A 23,660-nucleotide genomic window follows, 5' to 3' on the forward strand; every position below is an offset into this window, starting at 1 on the left:
CAGGTTATAAATAGTTAAAATGACAATGTTGTACATAGCTGGACCCAAACCCTCAATTTTGATGTTGCATATATTCCTATTTGATTTTTTTTTAAATAAAGTTTTATTAAAACTGTAAAACACAACTATAAACTGTTAAACAATAAGCACACAAAATTTTAAAACATGCATAAAGTCAAAGCAAGTAATAAGTAACAATTAAATATACAAAGATTTATAACTTATAAGAAGTCTATGTTAATAATGAGTAGTAATTATACTAAGGGCCAAGCTACAAGTGACGAATGACACTTGAACAGCAAGTGTATTTCTCCCTGTACACTTGCCTTCCACTCAATCCGCTTGCCGTTCAAGTGTCATTCGTCACTTGTAGCTTGGCCCTAAGTAATGCTTATTACAATATAAGGAATTATAGTTGATCGAGTAAAGAGAGAGTTGATTTAAAAGCAGCATTCAATTCAACATGAGGATGAAATAAGAATCAAAATGAACTTGGGGAGGTATTAAAATTTGAATAAAGATCCAAGGACTATGTTGATTGTGGCCAAGTTTCTCTCCACCATATTTTCATTAAAGAAATAAAGGCTCCTTGGCTATTTCCACACGTCCTTAAAGGGACGGCCCACTCACTGAAAGCTGGCAGCTTTTCTCCTTCACTCCACACGTCTCCAATTTCAAAGCGGCAGCAGGCTGTTTGGCTTCCATTTTTTTCGGTGCCTTTTCAGGGATGCAGGAAAGTGCAGGAGATTGCATTCTCATAAAAGGCGCCAAAAATGGAAGCCAAACAACCTGCTACTGCTTTGAAATCAGAGACATGTGGAGTGAAGGAGAAAAGCTGCCAGCATTCGGTGAGTGGGCCGTCCCTTTAAGGATGTGTGGAAACGGCCCTTATCTGCTGCTCAAGATCATTGGATCAAAGAAGCTTGAAAGGAAAAGAAAGGAAAAGAAAATTTGGATAAGTAAAGTGCTGAATTGGACATTTGACCCATCCAAAAGAGAATCAGTCGATTTATTCATTAAATAAGCGTTGAGGATTTTTTTTTTAAAGATTTTTTATTCTTTTTATTAACTACAATAACTAACAATACAAAGGAAAGAAAGGGGAACAAGGGAAGGAAAGGAAAAAACCCCCAACAACAACATGTAACAACTACACTACACAGAATGCTTTCCCTTCTACTGCCATTATTCAAAAAATTAAAGCTTTGTATAGTATTGATGGAGTGGTTGACCTTACAAAATGCAAATTACAATTCAAATTCAAATTAAGTTTTCCTCCCCCTCCTGGGTCCCGGACGGAATTCTCTCTGAGCAACTGCAGCCGCAGTGCTCGTTTCCTCCCCCCCCCTCAGACTTCTCCTTTTCTTCTTGCTTGGTGCGCTGAAATTCCGGATTTTTGTCCTCAAAATCCCTTAGTTGAGATCTTCTGATAATATCTTGTAAGCTTGATCTTTGTAACTGAACCAGATTCCTTCCGGAAATAGCCATTTGTACTTTATTCCACGTTCCCTCAGAAGAGCTGCGAGCTTTTTATACTTAAAACGTCTTTTCCGAACTAAAAATGGGACGTCTTTCAGTATCTTAACTTTGTTACCCAAAAAGTCCAGATCCGCGTTATATGAATTGTATAGGATAGTGTCTCGGATCCTTTTAGATGAAAAATCGATGATGATCTCGCGAGGCAGCTGACGCTTCGTTGCATATTTTGAAGAAGCCCGGCGGACTTCCAAAATGGCGCTTTTAACCTCTTCTTTAGTTGCCTTCGCGGGTGTCGCCAATAGTTCTGAGACCAAACCCCATAAATCCTCATTTTCCTCCTCTTTCACGTTCTGGAGGCGCAAAATTGTCTGTGTTCGTTCCACTTGTAGCCCGATCAGCTGGTTCTCCACCAGCTTTAACTCTTTATTCGTAGCCTTCACGAGTGACGCACTTTCCCGAGCAGACTTCTCTGCCCCCCCGCTGCTTCCTTAATGGTTTTCACTTCGCTCTCAATTAAGCCCACCCTTTGATCTGTTTCGTTCAGCTTGTCAACAAAGGGTTTTATGGCTTCGATAACCGCCCTCCGCACCAATTCCTTGAGCGACTCTCCCTTCCCCTGCAGGGCAGCCGAGATTGACTTGCCCAGAGCGGGACTTTGTTTTTTCGCTGCCATTTTAGGGGGGGGGACCGCCAGCCAGATTCTGAAACTCAGCGAAGGGGAAGAACGAGCCTTCTTAGCTTCAGATCCCACCACTCCTTCGCGTGCGCTTGTAATAACAGAAGGGATTCGCTTACTTACAGGCTTCCGCCTAGTTCTGCTCTTTGCCGTTTTCCATGGCCCGGCAGCACTCGAGGCGCCACGCACGTCTGCCGGCCTCCATAGGGACAAACGGGCAATTTACCCCCCGCATTAATTTTCGGGGGGCTCTTCCCGCAGCGTCCCAGACCCTGCCTCCCTCACTGGGAGTCTTGGGGGCTAATCTTCGCAGATCAGCCGCCCGGTCAGGGTGCTCGGGCGCTTCCTCCCGGACCTGCGGAGAGGAGCGTCCGACATGGCCGAGAAAACGAAACCGACAAGCGTTGAGGATTTTTAAAGTAACCCCCATTTTAGTCGTCGACAGGTTTGATACTTGTGCTCGCAACAGAATTAACTTCATTTTTCCATAGTGTGACAGACAACTTTTAAATCTGTGTTGAAAGTGACCTTTGGCATCCATTTGCGGCATCTGCTAGAGATGCTTGCATTCATAGACGAGGTTTTGCTAATGCACAGCTGACCCTTGACTGTTCCAGGGTTGGATGAGTGGGTAGGCAAAACAGCCCTTCTTTCTTGCTAACAAATGATACCATCATGAAATAAAAATGGTGAGCAACTCACTTGCACTGTGGTATTCTTGGAATATTTGATCATGGTCAGAGACAACCAGTGTGCCAGCTCTCAAAAGGGGGTTATTTTATACTATGTGGCTTCTTCCTAAGCATGTTTACTTGAAAGCAAGTCCCATTAATTTTGCATAGCACTGCAGCCTTAATTATTATAATTGCTAGTGTGCATGGCTGTTCTTTCTTAGATGCAATTTGCACAGATATATAAAATTAGAGCTGTGTGCTTTGATTGTGGCAGAATATCAACCCTAGCAGTGCAATGCAAGTGACCTTTTTTGTGACTGTGAAAAGCCAACCTCTGCTGGAGCAGCTAGTAGGTACGGGTCTTTGTTATGTAACTTGTCAAGCGTTCTTCAGTCAGAATGAAATTGGCCCAGTGTACTGTTGCTACGGAAATAAGTGCCTGCGGTTATTGCTGTGTGCAGGAAGGGTTTGTGTGCTTTTCAAACTGGAAAGTGGCTTAAAAATCACGGGCTTTTTTGTCACTCTTTTATTTTCTGGAACCCCTCAGACTTATAAACAGCAAGGGGTAAAAACATTAGCAAATCAGTTTCTTGCAAAAATGGTGAATTTAGTAACTTGGGACTCTCTGTGTGCCACTGCTGCTGACATCTGCTATTTGATCCCCCCCAAGTTATGTAGCATTTTTAGTTTAAGAAGTCTTTTGTAGCTTGTATTATTTTCACCTTTGCAACACCCCAGTAAGGTAGGTCATTGTTCTCATTTTACAGTTGTAGAAGAAAGGTTAAGGGGATAGTGACAAGCTGTAGTATATAGTAAGATTGTAGTGAAGAAGGAATGAGTGATAGAAGCAATCATGTGCCAATGCGTACTTCAGTTAGATATGCTTTTCTTGTTAAGCTTTCAAAATTTTATTTCTCTTATGATGTTGATGTTCATTATTATCTCATACAAAATTGATCATTCTGGGGAGTTTGTGTATTTTGTTTATATTTTAGGGGGACATTTGAGTTGTTGAGAGAAATCACTTCATGATTTACTTGGATTTGGTCCATATGAGGCAGTTGTTGGAGAGCACTTATTTGCACACTGTTGAATGATTGAGAAAGATAGCACTTTGTTTGCACCCTGCTGATTTGGAGAAGAGAGACAGATTAATGGAGATTGATACCCTGTTACCTTCATGGAGAAATCACTTCATGATTTACTTGGGTTTGGTCCATGTGAGGCAGTTGTTGGAAAGCATTTGTTTGCATACTGTTGAATGATCAGGAAAGATAGCACTTTGTTTCCACCCTGCTGATTTGGAGAAGAGAGCCAAATTAATGGAGATTGATATCCTGATACCTTTATGGCTTAGCCAAGTCAATTTTGTGTTGGTAGAGGAAAGTGGGGAGAGAGTTTAAAAATGTGTGAACAGGGTTAATGTTCTTGCATTTTGTCTTTGGGGAAACTATCTGGAAAACTGGCTGTGGAGGAACCATATGGGGACGTGAACCAGTCGGAGGGCCTGTAGGCTGGAATAACCCGAATCCTGAAGCGGCAAGCTGCTTCAAGAGACAGGTATTTAAATCGCTTTGGTATGTGCTGTAAAGATTCGGAGCACAACAAAGATCAAAGCAGCACTTTTCTTGCTGCCAGAAAAGTGCTGCTTTCAAAGGTTCCCGCCACCTTTTACACAAAGCTTTCCGAAGTGTTACAGTGTGTTTCTGAAAGCTTTGCTTCAGTATTTCTGAATAGGCTCAGCAATGTTGGGCCAATTCGGGAATACCGAATCGAATCGAATCAGGCCCGATTCGGGTTAAAAATCCAAATTGCAAATCCGAAGTGCACACCCCTAATCATTACTGCTCCTGTTTTATGCTTTACAGAACGAAAATTGCTGAAATCTTAGATTTCACCCCCCACCTCCTACAGTAAGAGTAGTTAGTAAACTTCATCTGGCAGTCACAGTATTTGGTGAGATGCATGTTAACAATGCATTATTTTTATTATTTATTTTATATTTATATATTTATTTACACCTTTCTCCCCAAGGAGGACCCAAAGCAGTTTACGTTATTCTCCTCTCCTCTATTTTATCCTCACAAGAACCCTATGAGGTAGACTAGGCTGAGACTGTGTGACTGGCCCAAGGTCACCTAGAGAGCTTCCATAGCATAGTGGTGATTTGAACCTGAGTCTCCCAGATTTTAGTCCAACACGCTCAATCACTGCACCACACTGGTTCTCTCCCTTCTGATTCCAAAAGGTAAACTAAAAGCAAGACAGGTGAGTATGTAGGCAGGAGGCCTTTATTTTATTCACTTTTGGACTGAAACTGCAGAGTGGATCATGTTTCACAGAGTTTAAGGTTGCTTGATCATTGGCTAATATGAATTTTTAGGAATCAGAGTTCAGATTGTTGTATGGGTGGACATGATGAAAGGCGATCAACATTTTGAGGGTCCTAGAGCATTACTGTATAACCACTAGCCGTTTTAAAAATTGCATCCAAGATTAGATGCTGTCTCCATGCTTATAATCAGCTGAACCTGTAGTGCCGGTGACATCCTTGGATTTTGCGTTGAATATTTAGTGAAGCCGAGTTGTGTCGGAAGAAGGGAGCTGTGACTCTCAGAAGCTTTCCCTCTGAAAATCTTCCTGGTTTCTAAATCTTGCTGGATTCGAATCCTGCTGTTCTACTGCAAACCAACATGGCTACCCACCTAGGGTTGTGTAGTGATGAGGATGTTGAGTTAGGGCAACCTGGCCTGAAATTCCCACTCAGGTATAGATCTCACTGACAATGCAATCTTATGCTGATTTACTCCAGTGATTTCAATGACAGGGTGTTTGTGAGGATAAGATAGAAGAGCAAAGAATCGTGTACTCCCGCTTTGAAGATAGATCAAGATGGGTAGTCATGTTAGTTCGTCTGTAGCAGTAGAAAAGAGCAAGAGTCCAGTAGCGCCTAAAGTTTCATGAGCTGTGACTCATGAAAGCTCATACCCTACCACTAGGGTTGCCAGGTCTCTCAGTGGGAGGCACGTGCACGCTACGTTGGCGGCATGATGATGTCACTTCCAGAAATGACGTCACCACGCCAAAAGTGTGGCGACATCACTTCTGGAGGTGACGTTGTTTTGTGCTGGCCACGGGAGCATTCCTGCGCTCCGATTTGGCCGGTTTGGGGTCAAATCGGAGCACAGGGATGTTCCTGCGGCCAGCGTGAGGGGCGGGAGCGCACGCACGGTGCGCGCTCCAGAGGTGCGTGCCAGTGGCGGTCACGCTCCAGGAGTTTTCCCTTATCCCAGGGATAAGGGGGTAAAACCTCGGGAGTTTGCCCGCCACCGGCGGGCACCTGGTAACCCTACCTTCCACAAATGTTAGTCTTACAGGTGCTACTGGGCTCTTGCTCTTTTCTACTCCTGCCTTGAAGGAAAAAGGAAAAGACAGTTCTACCTTCCCCAGTTAGCTTTGCAACAAATCTGTATGTTGGATTAGATCTTAACTGGCTTAAGATCTCCCAGAAAGTTTCCATGGCAGAGTTGTGCGTTTGAAATTCAGTCTCCTTGATCCTAGTCAGACACTGTAACCACCACACCACACAAAGACCTATACTGATGGAAGAGGAATAAGGTTGCCAATCTTCAGGTGGTGGCTGGAGATCTCCTGGAATTATAAGTGATCTCCAGAATACAGAAATCAGTGCCCCTGGAGAAAATGGCTGCTTTAGAGGGTGGACTTTTTGACATTATACCCTGCTGAGATCTCCCCCCTCTCCAAACTCTACCCTTTCCAGGCTCAACCCCTCCAAATCTCCAAGAGCTAGCTTGGTGTAGTGGTTAAGAGCTAGGGTTGCCAGCCTCCAGGTAGCGGCTGGAGATCTCCCGGAATTACAACTGGTCTCCAGGCCACAGAGATCAATTCACGTGGAGAAAATGGCTACTTTGGGGGGATGGACTCTATGAAATTATGCCATGCCAAGGTCCTTTCCCTCCCCAAACCCCACTTTCTCCAGGTTTCACCCCGAGATCTCCAGGAATTTCCCAATTTGGAGCTGGCAACCCTATTAAGAGTGCAGAACTCTAATCTGGAGAACCGGGTTTGATTCCCAACTCCTCCGCTTGAAGCCAGCTGGGTGACCTCTAGCTTCTAGCTCTCTCAGCCCCACCCACCCCACAGGGTGTTTTGTTGTGGGGATAATAATAACATACTTTGTAAACTGCTCTGAGTGGGTGTCAAGTCATCCTGAAGGGCAGTATATAAATCGAATGTTGTAGTTGTAGTTGTTGTAGTAGTAATTATTATTAAGAATTTTCCAACCTGGAGCTGGCAACCCTATACTGGACTCAATTTTTTCCACTTCCCCCTCTTCAGTTCAGCCCCGGCCCCAATCAATTTTCCAGGGGTCTGAGGGGAAAGTGGGGACAGTCCACAATCCTGAAATGGACAGGTTGTTGAATCTGGCCTACTGAAACATTTCTCCCGTGGCTTGGCTCAAAAGAGGGAATGTTTGACTTCCTGTTTGTTGAAGGGAATCATTACATCTCTTATCAGATAGGCCCGTCAAGGCTGATTGCCTATAAATGCCTGAGGTGGCAGTGATTAAAACAAATAAGCCAACTTATCCAAAACTATGTTTACCAAACATGACAAGTATTGACTTACTGTCAGTAATTGCATGTAATCATTTAGACAGAGGTGGCCCAAAGTATAAGAGCCTGATGCAGGAAAAAAAGGCCCCTCTCCCCATGACAAAAATGAGTAACAATCTAAACATTGAGCAATCTGTGCAGATAAGTACACAAATTTACCCCCCCCCCCCGGCCAAAGTTGGCAGTCGCTATGCATATCATAGGTACAAGGGTTGCCAACCTCCTGGTGGTGGCTGGAGATCTCCTGGAATTACAACTGATCTCCAGGCCACAGAGTTCAGTTCCCCCGGAGAACATGGCTGCTTTGAAAGATAAGCTCTATGGTACTATACCCTGCAGGGAACTGTCTCATCCCCAAACCTCATCTTTTCCAGGATGCACCCCTAAAATCTCAAGGAATTTCTTAACCTTAGAACTAGCAACCTCATAGGTAAAGCTGTGCATAATTGCATATCTTGTATATTTTGATAAGGGGCAGGGTTTTTTTTTCTGGTAATAGAGGTGGAGGAACTCAGTGGTGTAGTGTGAGTTGCCACCTCCCGGGGCAACTCTCACCAGGAGGTGCTGCACATGGGACCATGTGATGACATCACTTCTGGGAAATGACATCATCGCGCAGGCATGCTGTCCCCTGGGAGCGTTTCCATGATTCGGACCTGCTTGTGAAAAAGTTGGGCACCTTGGGCTGAGCTCTGCCCAGCAGGGCAGGGAGGGCCAAATGCACAGTCCAGCTGGGCTGCAGCCTGGCACCTCAGGGTCCGGGCGAGCAAGTGCACCGCCCGGATGAGCTACAGCCTGCTGCTTCGTCCCCAGGGGATGGCGGGGTGGGCGTGCACATACCTCAGCAGAGCTGTGGCCCAGGTCCTCCCCCGCTATGCCCAGGTAGGCCAGGCGAGCAAGCGTGCCACACGGCAGTAGTGAGGGCTGGTGCACACGCTACTCAGCTGAGCCATGGACCAGCACCTCACCCTGCTCCACTGGGGTGGTTGGGCGAGGGGGCATGTTGCATTTTTGGACATGGCCCAGACGTTTGCCCTGCCGCAGCCCTTCCTGAGGTGCAGCCTGCCCTCCCACCCCGCCCAGGAAGGCGGGGTGGGTGTATTGTACCATCAGGCCGCGGCCTGGAGCTTCACCCGGCCATGTCTGGGAGGGTGGTGGGGTGGGTGTGAGCACCACTCAGCCAAGCCACAGCCTGGCACACAACCCTGCCCTGCCCAAGAACTGTGGGCCGCACAGTCACCCGCTCCGCAGCCCTACCCAGGGGGGTCAGCTTGGGGGTGAGTGAAGCCTTTGCCAGGAGTGGGTGTCCCAACCTGTCTCCCCGACAGAGTGGAGAGGGGGAGGTGCCTGACACGGGCCAGCATGCCATTCCCCCACCCTCCCGCCATGTGTGCTTCCCCTCCCTTGCAGGAGCAGGCTTACATTTCAAAATGGCCATTTCCTCCAGGGGAACTGATCTCTGTCTGTAGATTGGGAGGTGGGGCCACCACACATATAATTTCTTTCGAGAGGTCCCGGAATGCTGTTCCACTGCGTTCCGGCAAAAAAAAAAAAAAGCCCTGATAAGGGGCTAACTACAATTCCTCTTTTGTTCCTTTATAATGCATGGCCCGTTCAGTTCCATTGTATACTTCTATTTAAGATCAGTTTGCCTATGGGTTGGAAAATAGTATCTCTAATGAAAAGCTACCCAACTGTTGAGGACACTGTCTTTAGAAATTTTAAAATAGGTCGTTGTAAACTTAAAAAGATTAATAATTGGGGTATTGATTTGTGCAATGTTTAAGATCTATGTCAGGCTAGCAGTGGCTGGAAGATAAATCTATCCGTGTGGCATAACGAGGTGCCTGGTGATCAGGAATGGATCGGTACGGCTTGAGTTTGGAAAAGCACAAATTACAGCTGACTCCCATGCTGGTGTGAGAGTTTTCCTCACACTCCCGATCTGTCTTGTGTATGAAAATCGGTGTTATGAAAGTCGTATTGTTCTTGCCAAGGACAAATTGTGAAGTTACTTAACGGGTTGAATTGTGTTCAGTTTCCTTCTGAAGTGTGAAACTGATGCACAAAACTTTCCTTAGTTTATGTAGTTCAACAAACTGGATTATTTTGATAGGATTACTTTTGAGGACAGTGCAAGACAACAACTTCAGTTGTAATCAGAGCTTTTCCTGAGCCATTCGGAGCTTGGCGCCTGCTGCCTTCTGCTGCCACCTTCAGTACCGGTCTTCCCTCCCGCTACCCTTTTCCTGCCCCTCTGCCATGTTAGAGAGAGCTGGTTACAGCACTTTGATGAATTAGAAGATTGCAGTCCATTATATTGTTGCTGAAGTTTTCAGTTAATATATTTATAGAACTTCTGTTCCAGTTGTGGTTTATCATGAAAAGTCCTATCTGACGAAGATACATGAAATGAGAAAAAAAACCCTGAAAACTCGTTATGTTTATGTTTTGGGACTTAATTTATAAGCTTTGGATACATGGAACTCATTAATTACTGGCACCATTGGTTGTTGTAACCACAGCGTTGTTGTAACAATAATTTTGTTTTGAGCATTGTATACTAGTATTATTGTCATAAATATGAACCTGTATTGAATCTGTACACAGTGGCACTGTAGTGTCTGTCCTGTTATTTATTATTGTGTTCCTGTAGTCTTCTAATGTTAGGTCCCATGGCATGAACAAGTTATCGAATCCCATCTGTACCTAAAAACTTGCTTGTAAAATGTACATAGATGATTTAAAGTGGTTTCTCAGAAGAGAGATGAATCCTGCTGATGCTGGTACTATTGAACTCTTCATCTTCTTATATCACCTTCTTTTAAAAAAAACACCTCTAATTTGTACCTGAGGAGACATGCCGTTCCAACCACGAGACAGATTGTGGGTTTCCCAAAATTACATCCTAGCAAGTGAGTACTAACCAGTGTCAAATGTTACATGGAAAGTCATTTTCGGTTTTATATATGCGCAGTGGTTGCACATTCTTCTTTATTGCCCCACCTTGGAGGGTGTTTATGTGTATATGGGGAGGAAGGGGGAATATAAAGTACGTCATTTTGTTGCAACTGACTCATGATGACCCGTTGAAGTGGCTTTTAAAGCAAGAAATGAACAAAGGTGGTTGGCCATTCATTGCCTTCTGGCTCTCCAGATTACAGTCCCGTGCTCTTAACCACTACACCAAACAGGCTTAATCAAGAAAAAATGATTAAATGTAGAGATCTGGCAATAGAAACCACCCGACTATGAATGAAGAATACGACAGTAGTCCCCATTGTCATCGGGGCACTTGGAACCATCTCAAAAAACGTTGCAATTTATTGGAAAAACCACAGCTTTCTGGCATAACACCTACAGAACTGCAAAGACAGTTCTACTTGGAACAGCATACATATCACGCTGGTATCTGGTTGATACTTAGGTCTCTGGTGGAAACTTGTATCAGCTTAGCAAGGCCAATCAATAATAACATGTGACCTCTGCTTATTGTTGATTGTGTTTCAGATAATAATAATAATAATAATAATAATAATAATAATAATGTTTGCTTGTGTGCCTTTTGATCATCTCCCCTCACTCAAAAACTACCTTCTTCCATTGCCACTGTTAACCAGTATCTTGCTCCAAAGTTCTACTCAATGTTAAAATTTGAGTTTCTATGCTTGCCTGCTGAGACATGAGCCCCACTGAATCCATTGGGCCTTGCAACAAGGAAGCAATTTATAGGATTACAGCCCAAGCTGGTTGTTGTTTTTCATAATTCGTTTTGGTTGACGAATCTGGATTTCCATGCCATGGATATAAATCAGAACTGCGTCTTGTCCTTGATATGTTTTATAAATTATAAAACCCAGGGTGCTTTTCAACGAAATATAGAAATAGTTATCTTTTGAATGATGTTGCTTCTCATATGTGCTCTCTAATTTGAACAAAAGTGTGTCGTAAAGACTTCAAATTGCATTAGACTGAATTGCAGAAAGATGCTCCCCCACCCCGAGCCTTAGACCATGCCAGCCAACATACTGGACTAGGGGTCTGCAGCCTTTTACAATGAAAGAGCCAAGCTATTTCAGAAACTCAGAGTGAGAGATCAGCTAAGATCCAGTATAAGACAGTAAATACTGAAAATATACTATTGTTCATAAAGCTTCTGGAGCCTGGGCGCGAGATCTTTATTAGGAAGAGGCACACAAGGCGTTCTCACGATGAGTCTCTCTACAAGAGATGCCTCAGTGCATGCTTGTCAAGTGTAGGGAAATGAAATGTTAACTGGGAAGCATAGTTTAGATAGACAGAGCTGGCGGAGATCGCTCCTCACAGAGCTTGTTAATTTCATCTTCCCCTTCCTGAAAGATCTGTCAATTTCACCTCTCCAGTCTAAAACTGTGTGGGATCACAACCAGAGGGCACCGAGGAAGGGAAATGGGCTGGAGCTGCCTTCCAGAGTCAGGCTTGGACCTGGAGAGGTTCTAATGAGCGGAAGTTTCCCTTCTGGCATTTCACAGCCCCTTCACACAGCTCCAGTGTATAGCAAAGCCTTTGCCCTGCGGCCGCCTCTGTCTTTTTAAACTACCCTTCCCAGCTACCATTGCATCTCCCGACGCATGTTCTTCACGTGTTAGATGTCTTGTGTAGAGAGTATACACAAGAAGCACCATGTGCAATTCCTTTAGAGAAGTGGCGTAAATCCGTGCGTGATTTGCTGTTGGATTGCTGGCAACTGTTCCCCTCTATCTCCTTTTTGCAAAGGATCTCTAAGAAGCCTTTCTCCGGCCATTCCTTTCGCCTAGTGGGCATCCCTCCTACCCCTCCAATACACCTTAGACAGTCCAATACACTTAGACAGTCCAATACACCTTAGACAGGCCATTTTAGAGCCATATTTGGTTCCATACAGAGCCATAAGTTATAGACCTTTGTGCTGACGATCCGAAAATGGATCGCTGATTAGTTCTTCTCTAATTGCTAGCAACACCCTACCCACTATGCTAGCTTTCAGGCTCACTCTTAGCTAAGACATTGGTTCAGCATGTGGTGAACAGGTGAATGACTGGTGTGTGTGTGTGTGTGTGGGAGCGCTAGTTGCAAATTATGTAAAAGGGTCACAAAGGGACACGTTTGCTAGGAGTTATGTACCAGCTGATTACCTAGACTGGGGGAAGTATTTGGTGTGATAAATGGATTCAAATGTGGGCTGGAAATCTTGTGTGGTGCCGTATTCTGTTTGTCAGTTGAGGTCAGGCTTGCAAGGTATGGATCACTAGGAGGGAGAGAGTGTGATGGAGGGGAAAGAGACGGTCAGCTGTATTCCGAGAAGTGGCTGCTTCCTGCGATGCCCAGGTAGTTGTGTAATTAATTGCCAGTGACATTAATTGATTGCAGGTTATAGAGTATGATTTGTTTTGTTTTTTGCCTCTGATCTTTCTCAGGTTGGAAGGAAAATATGATACAAGCTGACTTCTTGCTGTTCAAAGCCTGAGTCATGTTTTGTCAAAGCAGGGAGAGAGACTCTTTCTGTTTGTGCCTTTTTGTATCTCAACTGTATTTTTGTCTTTAAAATTTTGGACGGGCAAGGACTAGGTAAAGGTAGCCGCGACAGCATTGCTGTACTCTTCCCTAAATATGTTTAAAATATATTAATACAAAAGCACCATTGGCGGTGGCTGTCCAAGTTAGTCCAGTGCAGGGCTCATTTCGAGGGGGAACGTGCAGGAACGCAGTTCTGATAGTTCCCCAAAGAGGTCACATGTCAGGTGGCCCTGTCCACCTGACTCTCAGCCATTTTGGGCCTGTTTCAGCCTGGATTGGGGCCGAAATGGCCCGGATCGGGCCTCTGATGGGTGGTGGATCACTCTCCCACTAAGCAGCAGCCCGATCCCAACCATTTGGGGCCCCTTTTCGGACATTTTCAGTCCCTTTTTGCCATTTTGGCCCAATTCCAGCCCTGAATGGCCAGGATTGGGTCCAAAACAGCCAGGATAGGTGATGTCAGGGGGTGTGGCATATGCTAATGAGTTATGCTAATGAGCTATTCTAATGAGTTCCTCCAGCTCTTTTTCTACGAAATGACCCCTGGTCCAGTGACAGGGTTAACTTTGGTCAGTGGTGCAGCTAATATAGCAGGAGGTGGACAGCTCTGTGCTGTGCATTTTCCAAGATGCCGAAGTCTTGCATGTCAGCAAAGTAAAGGTTCTGTTAACTCGGACTTCCCTCAATTCCATGCTGTTTTACCGGAGTTGGCGATTTGGGAGGCTGTTTTATAAAAGATGCCGCTTGTCTTGAGGAGGATGGTACATGACAGACGTGGCTGCTCGGAAAAGTAACTTGAAACACTTCTGTAGCAGTTCAGACGTTGCCATGCAACTGGACCCGATTTCTCATGTAGAATGTTTATTGACCTCTTTTCTCCCCAGAGGGACCCAAAGTGGTTTACAATGACAAATTGCAATCAAAATATAGTATTGTTCAGTAGTTAGAATGTTGGACTAGGATCTGGTAGACGCGAATTCGAATCCCTGCTCTGCCATGGAAGCACTCTGGAAAGCCACACACTCCCAGCCTAACCTTCCTCAAAGGGTTGTTGTGAGGATAAAATGGAGGGGGACAGGACTTTGTAAGTTTTTAGATCCCCTACTGGAGAGTGTAGTGGGGTGTAAAAGAAGTAAATAAATAAAATTTAAAACAATTTAAATGTTAATAACGGAGTAAAATAACCAACTATCTTGGACTGGTCCTGAATCCAGTGGGCCAGCTTGTCCGAGGCCAAAGGGCATGACTCACAGGCTTAATTCCAAGGGCTCTTGCCTTCAGCTTCTCCCTCTGTCCACACTCAAGTTTTATCCTGGAGACAGAAAAGTGCTAACGAAAGGGCGACTTAGAAGGTGACAGTGTCTTTCCCAAATTGCCTTCCCTGCTCTTCCATGGGTGTGAACTGGAAGTTTGGCGAGCTCCATCCAAGCACTGAGCCCTTGCTGGATTGAAGAGTGGTTTGCCATTGCCTTCCCCAGTCATCTACACTTTACCCCCAGGAAACTGGGTACTCATTTTACCGACCTCGGAAGGATGGAAGGCTGAGTCAGCCTTGAGCTGGCTACTTGAACCCGGCTTCCGCCAGGATCGAACTCAGGTCATGAGCAGAGCTTGGGCTGCAGTACTGCGGCTTACCACTCTGTGCCCTCTATGACTGTTTTGAGAATCCACTTTTTGCCAATCGTATGTTTGCAAACTAATATGTTGGATCACTTAGCAATATGTCCAGGTGCAGGAATTTAGATGAGGGCTCTTTACGTTCCCTTCCCCACCCCCTTCCAACAGATGCAAGAAGTCCCTTTCTTTCATCTTTTCAATTTGAGTGTTGACAAAGAGACCTCAGATGACTAAAACGAGGCATTGTAAGAAGTTCAAGGCCTTTATTGCAGAAGGGCAACAAAACTTTTTTTTTGTTGTTGCTTTAGTCAGATGACAAAATATTTCACCAACTCGGGCAACTCCCAGGTCTGACTGCACTAGTCTGCTTTTGCTATAAACAGCTATTGTGTGGGCTACTGCTGTCCAAGGTCAAGAAACCCTGACCGGCTAGAAGAAGCACTTCTGCCCCAAAGCGCTTCCCTGTTCGTTCCAAAGGAGGAAGCAGATATGTTTATGCATTCCCTGCGACATGTGGGCTGGGTTTCTTTGCTGCAGTTAATGCTAGGACCCACATCTAGACCAGTGCACTCTGAGATCTCTGGTCAAAGATCTGGAGGAGTTTGCCGTGTTTATCTGTAGTTGCAATATAGTAAAGAATCCAGTAGCACCTCCAAGACCAACCAACTTATTTGTAGCATAAGTTTTCGAGAACCACAGCTCTCTTCGTCAGACGCACTATCTTCCGCGTTTTTGTCACGACGTTCCGCAGCGTTCCAGATGAAGGTGAGTAGTGTGGAAATGGCCCAGATAAAGTATGTAAAGCCTAGAATGTGGTTTGGCTTGGTTCTGGCCACGGGCTTTGCCGGTCCAGGACACGGTGAGGGTAGACTGTGTGAAATTGCCTCCTGCAATACTGGTAACTCAGAGCAAGCCATACCGCAGGGGTACAGGAGAGGGGAGAAGAGAATGTAGCAACATTGACCTCTCATCTCTTTTTCTTGCCACTGGGAGGAAGAGGTCCTTGAATCCTGGTTTGTAGCTCAGGTGTTTGAACCTTGTTACCCACTTGCGAGAGAGTCGCTACCTGCTTTTGAGTCACAAGCCACAGCTGGAAGCCATTGCCCTGAACTGTTTTGGGCCAGATTATCATTTGACTGCCTCCTCCCAAATAGCTGTAATCCTTCCGTGTTACCTCTTCTTCACATGAGATCTGACTGAGCAGGATGCATGCTGGGAGAAACCGCTTAGCTGCTCACCCTTGACTCAGAGTCCGGTCTGAGCTGGTGCATCTCTTCTCCAAATAGATCTGATAGGTACAATTTTTGTGGCCGTTTAGCTGGACAGGGTTACATTTTTATTATTCGGGTCCAGTAGCACCTTAAAGACCCATAAGATTTCCAGGATATGAGCTTCCTCAGATATGCAGAGTGGGGGAGTCTTTGTATCTGATAAAGGGAGCTTTGACTCTTGAAAGCTCCTTCCCAGGAAATCTCGTTGGTTTTTAAGGTGCTTCTGGAATCGGTTCTTGGACTTCCACTACAGACCAACACGGTGACCCACCTGAAACTATTTTTATTATGTTTATTTTGGCTTTTATTTATAACAACAATAATATATTTGGATGCCCACATGTGTGTGTGTGTGTAATTATTAGCTTTTGGGGAAAGTTCTTATCTAGAAGCAGCCGGTGAATAAATGAAAATTCCTCTGCATTTCCTTGGAAATCCTGGCCTTGTATTTTTGCTCTTACGACTTATAGATTAATTGTATTGTTCTAAATCTTAAAATGTTCATCTCAGTCTTGCTAGCTTTGTTCATTGAGGACTATTTTCAGCGGCAGGGTGTGTGGAGGGGGGAGCGTTTGTTACGTGTGCATGCATTTTGAGTAACCATTTTATCACCAGCCGCCAACTGACCTAGATTTGGCTTTCCTGCAAGTTTTTCTTTGATGGGATTTGAGCCAAGCGATGCCATAGCAATGGCAAAAGTTGAGTACGAAAGAAGCTGTAGTCATGTAATCGAGCCCCTGAAACCCCTTCCTTTGCCTTCCCAAATCTTGTCTTCTACTAATTCTTAGGGCCAAGCTACACATGACAAATGACACTTGAATGGCAAGTGGATTGAGTGGAGGGCAAGTGAACAGGGAGAAATACACTTGCCGTTCACGTGTCATTCGTCACGTGTGGCTTGGCCCTTAGATTTTTCCAAATTGACTTTCCTGGGTCAACAGTGTGTTCCTAAATGGAGCTATACCCTTCTAAGCCCATTGAATTCAGTGGAGTTAGAAGGGGGCAACTTTGCTTAGGACCACACTGTAACTTTTGGGAAGTTCGAGAGTATTATTTGCAGGAAAATGGAAAACTGATGTTTGTCCTGGTCTCCCAGAGTGGAGAGATAAGATTCATGAACACGCCTCAATGGCCAAATTGACTGACTACTTACAAAATAGACGGATAACCGAATTCTGTAAAAAACGGAAGGATTTCTTTGATTACTTAGGCTAAGCTAATTGATATAGAAGCTTAGAGGGAAGGAGGGAAGGAGAGAGAAGGAGAAATGTTATGTATCTAGGCTCAGGGAAGTCAAATATGTAATGTTTTATTTATCAGGTCAAAGAAACTTAAATGTATTGCTGTTTTACTCCCAAAACTATTATAACTGTACTGTTTATACACTTATTGTTTGTATAAGATTGTATCACTTTCAATTTAATGTCTAATTTAGAATCTGCATAACTTTTATACTATGCACTTACTTTATTATATTTTCCTTTCTTTAAATAAAATTCTTTAAATAAAAAAAAAAACTTCTGGGAAGTTGTTAGGGTTGGATGCGGGAGGGAAGGTGGCATGGTATAGCCCGATCTCATCAGATCTCAGAAGCTAAGCAGGGTCAGAACTTGGATGGGTAACCACCAAGGAAGACTCTGCAGAGGAAAGTAATGACAAACTACCTCTGCTTCTCACTTGCCTTGAATGCCCCTTGCTGGGGTCGCCATAAGTCAACTGCGGCTTGACGGCACACACACAAACACAAAGGTTGGATACAGACTAAATTTTCGGCTGACGGAAAGGGAAGTTTAATTCCTACCAATCCCTCCTTCCTCCTGCAGACCCCTGATTTGAGCTTCATGCCATTCTCGAGGATCCCGTATCCTTAGGAGTAGCTTTTCGGGGAGACTAGTGGGGTTCAGTGGGCTTCAGACCATCAGCCTTAAATCTTTCAGAATGTATGAATACTTTTATGAACAATATTGATGATATATTGGACGAATAAATGGCCCGTGAAGAAGAACCCTCAAAACGGGTGGATTAAATAGCTAGCAAAGCCCGTTGGCCGACTTTATTCCATGAACCACAGTTTACATGCTGAATGGGAAGTTTTATCGTCATTCATCTACATCTGAAAGACAAACAGAAAAAGTGATTAAACGTTTGGACTATGTAATTACGTGAAACTTATCTTGAGACTTACTTTATTACTTACTGGTCTGTCAGCAATTGAAGTATATCCTGCAAAAAATTGTGATTAAGCCTTGTTCATTGGATAGAAAAAATTAATTTTGAGTGTATTGTATCTTGAGGATGTATGTTCAAAGAATGGATATCAATACTTATGTTTACGCATTTTGTAATTTGCACTGGATTTGAGATGTGCACGTAAGCACTTGCACCGTTAAACTTAAAAATTGGAAAGAAATCTTTGAGTTATAGTATTTAGTCTCTGGTGGAGTTTTCTCCTCTTTTTGGCAGGGCTTTTTGCTTGGAGACTGCTCTTTTGTAGCTTGAGTATTAGACTTTAGAGGTTAAGCAGGGTCAGAACTTGGATGGGCAACCACCAAGGACGACTCTGCAGAGGAAGGCAATGGCAAACTACCTCTGCTTCTCAGTTGCCTTGAATGTCTCTTGCTGGGGTCGCCATAACTGCAATTTGATGGCACACACACACACACGTACAGAGTTTGGATACACAGACTAAATTTTCAGCTAACGGAAATGGGAGTTTAATTTACGCCAATTCCTCCTTCCTGCTTCAGCCCCCTGATGTATGCCTCACCCCATTCTTGAGGATCCCCTAGAAGCAGCATTTCGGGGAGACAGGTGGGCTGCAGCAGGAGGGCGGGGAGGTGGAAAAGTTCTGTTCCTCTGATGGAAGGCACTTCCATTTCTTTATTGCTAGTAGATCCAGAGGAGTTAGCCGTGTTAGTCTGTAGTTGCAAAATAGTAAAGATTCCAGTAGCACCTTTAAGACTAACCAACTTATTTGTAGCATAAGCTTTCGAGAACCACAGCTCTCTGCATCTGATGAAGAGAGCTGTGGTTCTCGAAAGCTTACGCTACAATGAAGTGGGTTAGTCTTAAAGGTGCTACTGGACTCTTTACTTTATTGCTAATGGAAAGCATGACATGGCTGCTTCTGGCAGAAGGAAAGTTACTTCAGTTTGAAAGCATTTGAAGCTATGCATTTTTGCAGTATTTTCTGTTGTTTGCATTTGATATAGTTGTGTCTAGGAGGGGCCTCAGAATCACTGTTGCCCCAGTGCAAGCCAGAGGGAGAAGCTGGGATGTGTGGCTGCTGGCTCTTTCCCCCCGTCCCGTCTGTTCTGTGGGGGGGACGGGGAGGTGTAATCCTTGGACAGCCAGGCGCCCCTTCAGCTTTGGGCCCAAAACCACTGAAACAGATGCCTGTGGCTAAGACTGCCCCCAGTTACAAGCTTTGTTAGTTACACTTAAATTGAACATTATTGAATGTTATTATTGTTTGTTACATGGCTATATGTGTAGTGAAGCCCTCTTTCTTCCATGTATAAGACTGGATCCTATACTCTGGCTGATTCCGCACATGTTGGATAATGCACTTTCAATGCACTTTTATCAATTGTTTGAAGTGGATTTTTTGTTCCGCACACGAAAAAAATCCGTTCCAAATGATCTATAAAGAGGATTGGAAGTGCATTATCATCCAACGTGTGCGGAATCGGCCATTCTCAGCCCTTTAAAACGATGTATTCCAGGCATTGTTACAGGCTGTGGAAGGAATACAATTCTGCGTGTTGCAATAAGGGGAAAGAAAGTTTATTAATAATTGTATTGGTCACCATAATGCTACAGTATTTTGTTATGAGTGGAGGGAACATAGTATGAAGGGTACAGGTTGTGACTCATTCTCTGGTGAGAAGAGTTTTGCTCTCGTTAAATAATATTTACCTTGGGGCTGAAGAACAGACACTTCTCGGCAGACAAAAGCACACCTGCTTCATTGAAGCCTTTTAAAAAAAATCTCTCCCTCTCCCTCTTTCTCCCCAGTTTGCCACACAAAGCCTTAATCTGGGGGAATTGCTGACAGCTTGTGAAAGATGTCGGAGTGATTGTGGCGAAATAGAAACAGCCTCCCTTCAGCCGCACAAGTAGCAATCAAGTCTAGGGAGGGGAAAAAAAAAATATCGCATCATGTGCGGAACAGTTGATGAGTAGCACATGGCTTCGGGGTGGTGGTGGAAGAGGAGGAGAAGGCGGAGACTGCTCCTTTTCCATTTATGCTAAGATCTGGACTTCGTGGTTATAAGAAGAGGTGAGGATGCAGAATGCAATGTGGCCGAAGAAGGCAGACCCGGCAGCGACCTGACTGGCAGCAGGCGCAGCGTTTTCTGCTTGGAGAAGCACAGCCTCGTCTTGCCTTGTGTCGGGAGAGGAGCCCAGAGGCAGAGAGAAACTAAAATGCCAGCGAAAGGCAAATACTTCTTCAATGAAAATGAAAGCTGCAAGATCACAGACCCCCTGTATGAGAAGTACCGCTATTCAAGCCAGCAGCATCCTCTGCTTCTTTTCCTGCTTGGCATTGCCTTTGCCTACTGTGTGACGCTCGTCGTGATTCTTTGCACCCAGGATGTGAGTATAATGCCGGGTTTTTTGATTACCCATAAACAGAAATCAAAAGATGCATTTCCATAAAAAATGTGACGAGATCTCATATTAAACATCAGAAGCTTTTTTTTTATTTTTTGCCTTGCAGCATTCTTAGAGAAACGGAATTTCTAGAGGAACAGAAATCAAAGTAGAAAAGTTGCGTTCTTGCACGGAATGGGAGACGGGGCTTTGCCTAGGGGATATATATGATATAGAGTCTGGTTTTGAAGCTTTGAGTTGTGCTAAAATGGTGGGATGTCCATGGGAACGGCTCAGCTCACTCCAGACTGCAAAAACAGGAACGGAACTTGGGTTGTTTTAAGATTGTGTCACACAAGCCATTGAGAGAGAAAAGTCTGGGGGAAGAGGGAGCAATTATTTCTAGAGTTATCCTGGCAGGGGGAGCAAACTAGCACCTCTTGCTTAGCGGTGATGTAGAGAAACATGCCTTGTAGATGGTTGTTGTGGGTTTTCCGGGCTGTATTGCCGTGGTCTTGGCATTGTAGTTCCTGACGTTTCGCCAGCAGCTGTGGCTGGCATCTTCAGAGGTGTAGCACCTCTGCATGCCTTGTAGCTTTGCTAGTCTGCTGTGACCCAGTCCTGCCTCCTTTGCTGGAGGGAATGAGGAATCTCTGACAATGTGAGCTGAATTTTAACTCTGTCTTAACTTTTATTTAACTTTGTGATGAATTTTAAAAATATATTTTTGTTTACATTTTACTTCGTCAGCTGGCTTGAGCACCGATGGAGGAAAGGCAGCTAACAGATATTTCAGATAAATAGATGAATAAATAAATAAATCCTCTTTGTTGAATTCTTTAAAAAAAAACTTTTTATTTATACATTTTTTTGCTTTTAACAATAATAATTAACTCAACAGTTCAGCATAATACATTGCATTAAAAAAAAGAAGGTAAAGGAGTAAAAAAGAAAAACAAGAATAATACGACAGGTTGAATATTACAAATAGAGATGGTCACGAACCGAAATACGAACCGCCACGAACTTTAGGCTGGTTCATTTGGTTCATTTTTTGGTTCGTCACTGCAGACAGCCTGGTGCCGATCAATCAGTTTCCTAGGCAACAGGGGATGGACTTCCTGCAGACCTTCTGCTGGCCCAGAAGTGACCTTCTGCTGACCCAGAAGTGATGAGTTGCTGACCTGGATGTGACATTTTCATCAACTAAATGAACCGGTTTGTGAACCGGGGCAGGTTCGTGAAAGTTCGTGGTTTGTGAAATGTGATAAACCACGAACCGCACAGTTCATTTTTTTTCCAGTTTGTGCCCATCTCTAATTACAAACTATTAAACATATATACAAATAAGACCATTTCTACATCGTTCACTTTTTAGTGACTAAAAATTCAAATTTTAGGAGATGCTTCTTATATCTGACAAGGATCTCAAAAATAAAAAGATTCAAACAAGTATGGTTTACATGGTTTGATGTCTCTTCATTGAATTCTAAAGGTTGGCCTAGCAAGCCTCCCCCTGCTTTACTCCCAGGACAGAGTTATGCCACATAAATTACTTTAATAAGGAAGTATCAATGGGTTGCCCAAAGAGAGCAAAGATCTGCCAGAGAGAGCGAGAGAGAGCAGCATTTTAACAGCAAGCCTTGAAAATGCTTCTGCAATATGCAAAATAAAGCAGTTTTGCATAATGCCTGTTTCACTTGTACTGCTTTACCTAAGTATTGATGCTTGTTTTATTTTTATTTTAAATCTGGAGATTTCTGTAAGGTTGGCTTTGGGTTAATGACTGAATGCACCGTGATTCTTTATTTTTGTTTTGTTTTTAAACAGATCCCACGTGAGCACTTGGCTTTCATTATTACCGTGTGTACCGCTTCGGTGATCTTTATGATAATTTATGTTCTGGTTTACATTGAGTCTTTCTTCTGGTGCCGGCTGAAGTTCTTTGCTGCTGTGGTTTGGATCTGCTTCCTGGTCTTGGGATACGTGTCTGTTTTTGAGAATGGAAAAGCTTCTCAAGTTGCAGCGTGGGAACAGGTATTTGTGTTCACTAACTATGTAATCTATCTGTGTGTCCTTTTGAGAGCCACAGCTCTCTTCGTCAGATGCATGCATGCATCTGGCCAAGAGAGCTGTGGCTCTTGAAAGCTTATGCTTCAATAAAGTTGGTTAGTCTTAAAGGTGCTTCTGGACTCTTTACTGTTTTTCTACTACAAACTATCATGGCTAACTCCTCTGGATCTCCCCCCCCCCCTTTTATTCTTACCACCATTTGGTGAGGAAGGGCAAATTATGAAACAGTGAGTGACTGGCCAAGTCACCCAATGAACTTGACTGCTAAGTGCTCAGACTGAATGAGATACAGTCTTGCCCTGACTGTAAAAAGCATGCTTACTTTGTTAGCATGTTAAAGGAGAAAAACCATGTCCTTTAAAAGCAGGGAGCCTGGTTTTCAAATAGTACAAGCAAACAAAGATTTGAACTAAGCTCCCTGCATTAAAAATCCACAGAAAAGCCCAGCACCATTGCAGGAAGAGGCAGTGCGCTTAAACACCTGCGGGAGAGAAAATCAATTCATGTAAGAAATGAATGCTGCTTTCCTTATGAGCAGTTAGGTGCCCCAATGAAAGTTATTAACTCTAATGTATGTTTCAGGAGAAATGTTCGTAAAAATGAATGGAGAGAACGAGGAATTAATGAGGTAGACTCTAAGACGTCCTTGTGTGTGCCTGGGTGCGGCCAAACATGCTTATTTGGTATGCATGGCCTGAAGAAAGGAAAGTTCATGAAGGGTTCACCTCTAAGGAGCTCTGAGTGGTGTACTCTATTCTGCTGTCGTCCATTTTATCCTTACAACAACAACGTTGTGAGGTAGGCTAGGCTGAAAGGAGATTTACTGGCCCGAGATCACTGACTGAGCTTGATGGCTGCATAGGGAATGGAGTTTGGATCTCTCTAGTTCTAAACTGACACTCTAAGCAGTATGGAGTGGTGGAGAGTCCCCTCAAGTCATAGCTGACTTATGGCGATCACTGGCGGGGATTTCATGGCAAGAGACTAACAGAGGTGGTTTGCCATTGCCTGCCTCTGCAACCCTGGTCTTCGTTGGAGGCCTCCCATCCAATTGCTAACCAAGGCCGACCCTGCTTAGCTTCTGAGATCTAACAAAATCAGG

The 23,660-nt window shown here is 44.1% G+C and overlaps 1 protein-coding gene across 3 annotated transcripts in view; it reads left to right on the forward strand.

Annotated features, from left to right (window-relative positions):
- Positions 1–23,660, forward strand: part of ADCY7 (adenylate cyclase 7) — a 118,776-nt gene that overhangs the window by 37,230 nt on the left and 57,886 nt on the right. For all 3 annotated transcript variants that reach the window (XM_055000658.1, XM_055000659.1, XM_055000660.1), the window contains exons 2-3: positions 19,907–20,488; positions 22,316–22,522. In XM_055000658.1, the coding sequence (XP_054856633.1) occupies positions 20,318–20,488; positions 22,316–22,522 (378 nt within the window). In that variant the 5' untranslated portion in view covers positions 19,907–20,317. The remainder of the gene's footprint in view (positions 1–19,906; positions 20,489–22,315; positions 22,523–23,660) is intronic.

The sequence above is a fragment of the Eublepharis macularius genome, chromosome 16, assembly GCF_028583425.1.
Source record: "Eublepharis macularius isolate TG4126 chromosome 16, MPM_Emac_v1.0, whole genome shotgun sequence".
Lineage (NCBI taxonomy): Eukaryota > Metazoa > Chordata > Lepidosauria > Squamata > Eublepharidae > Eublepharis > Eublepharis macularius.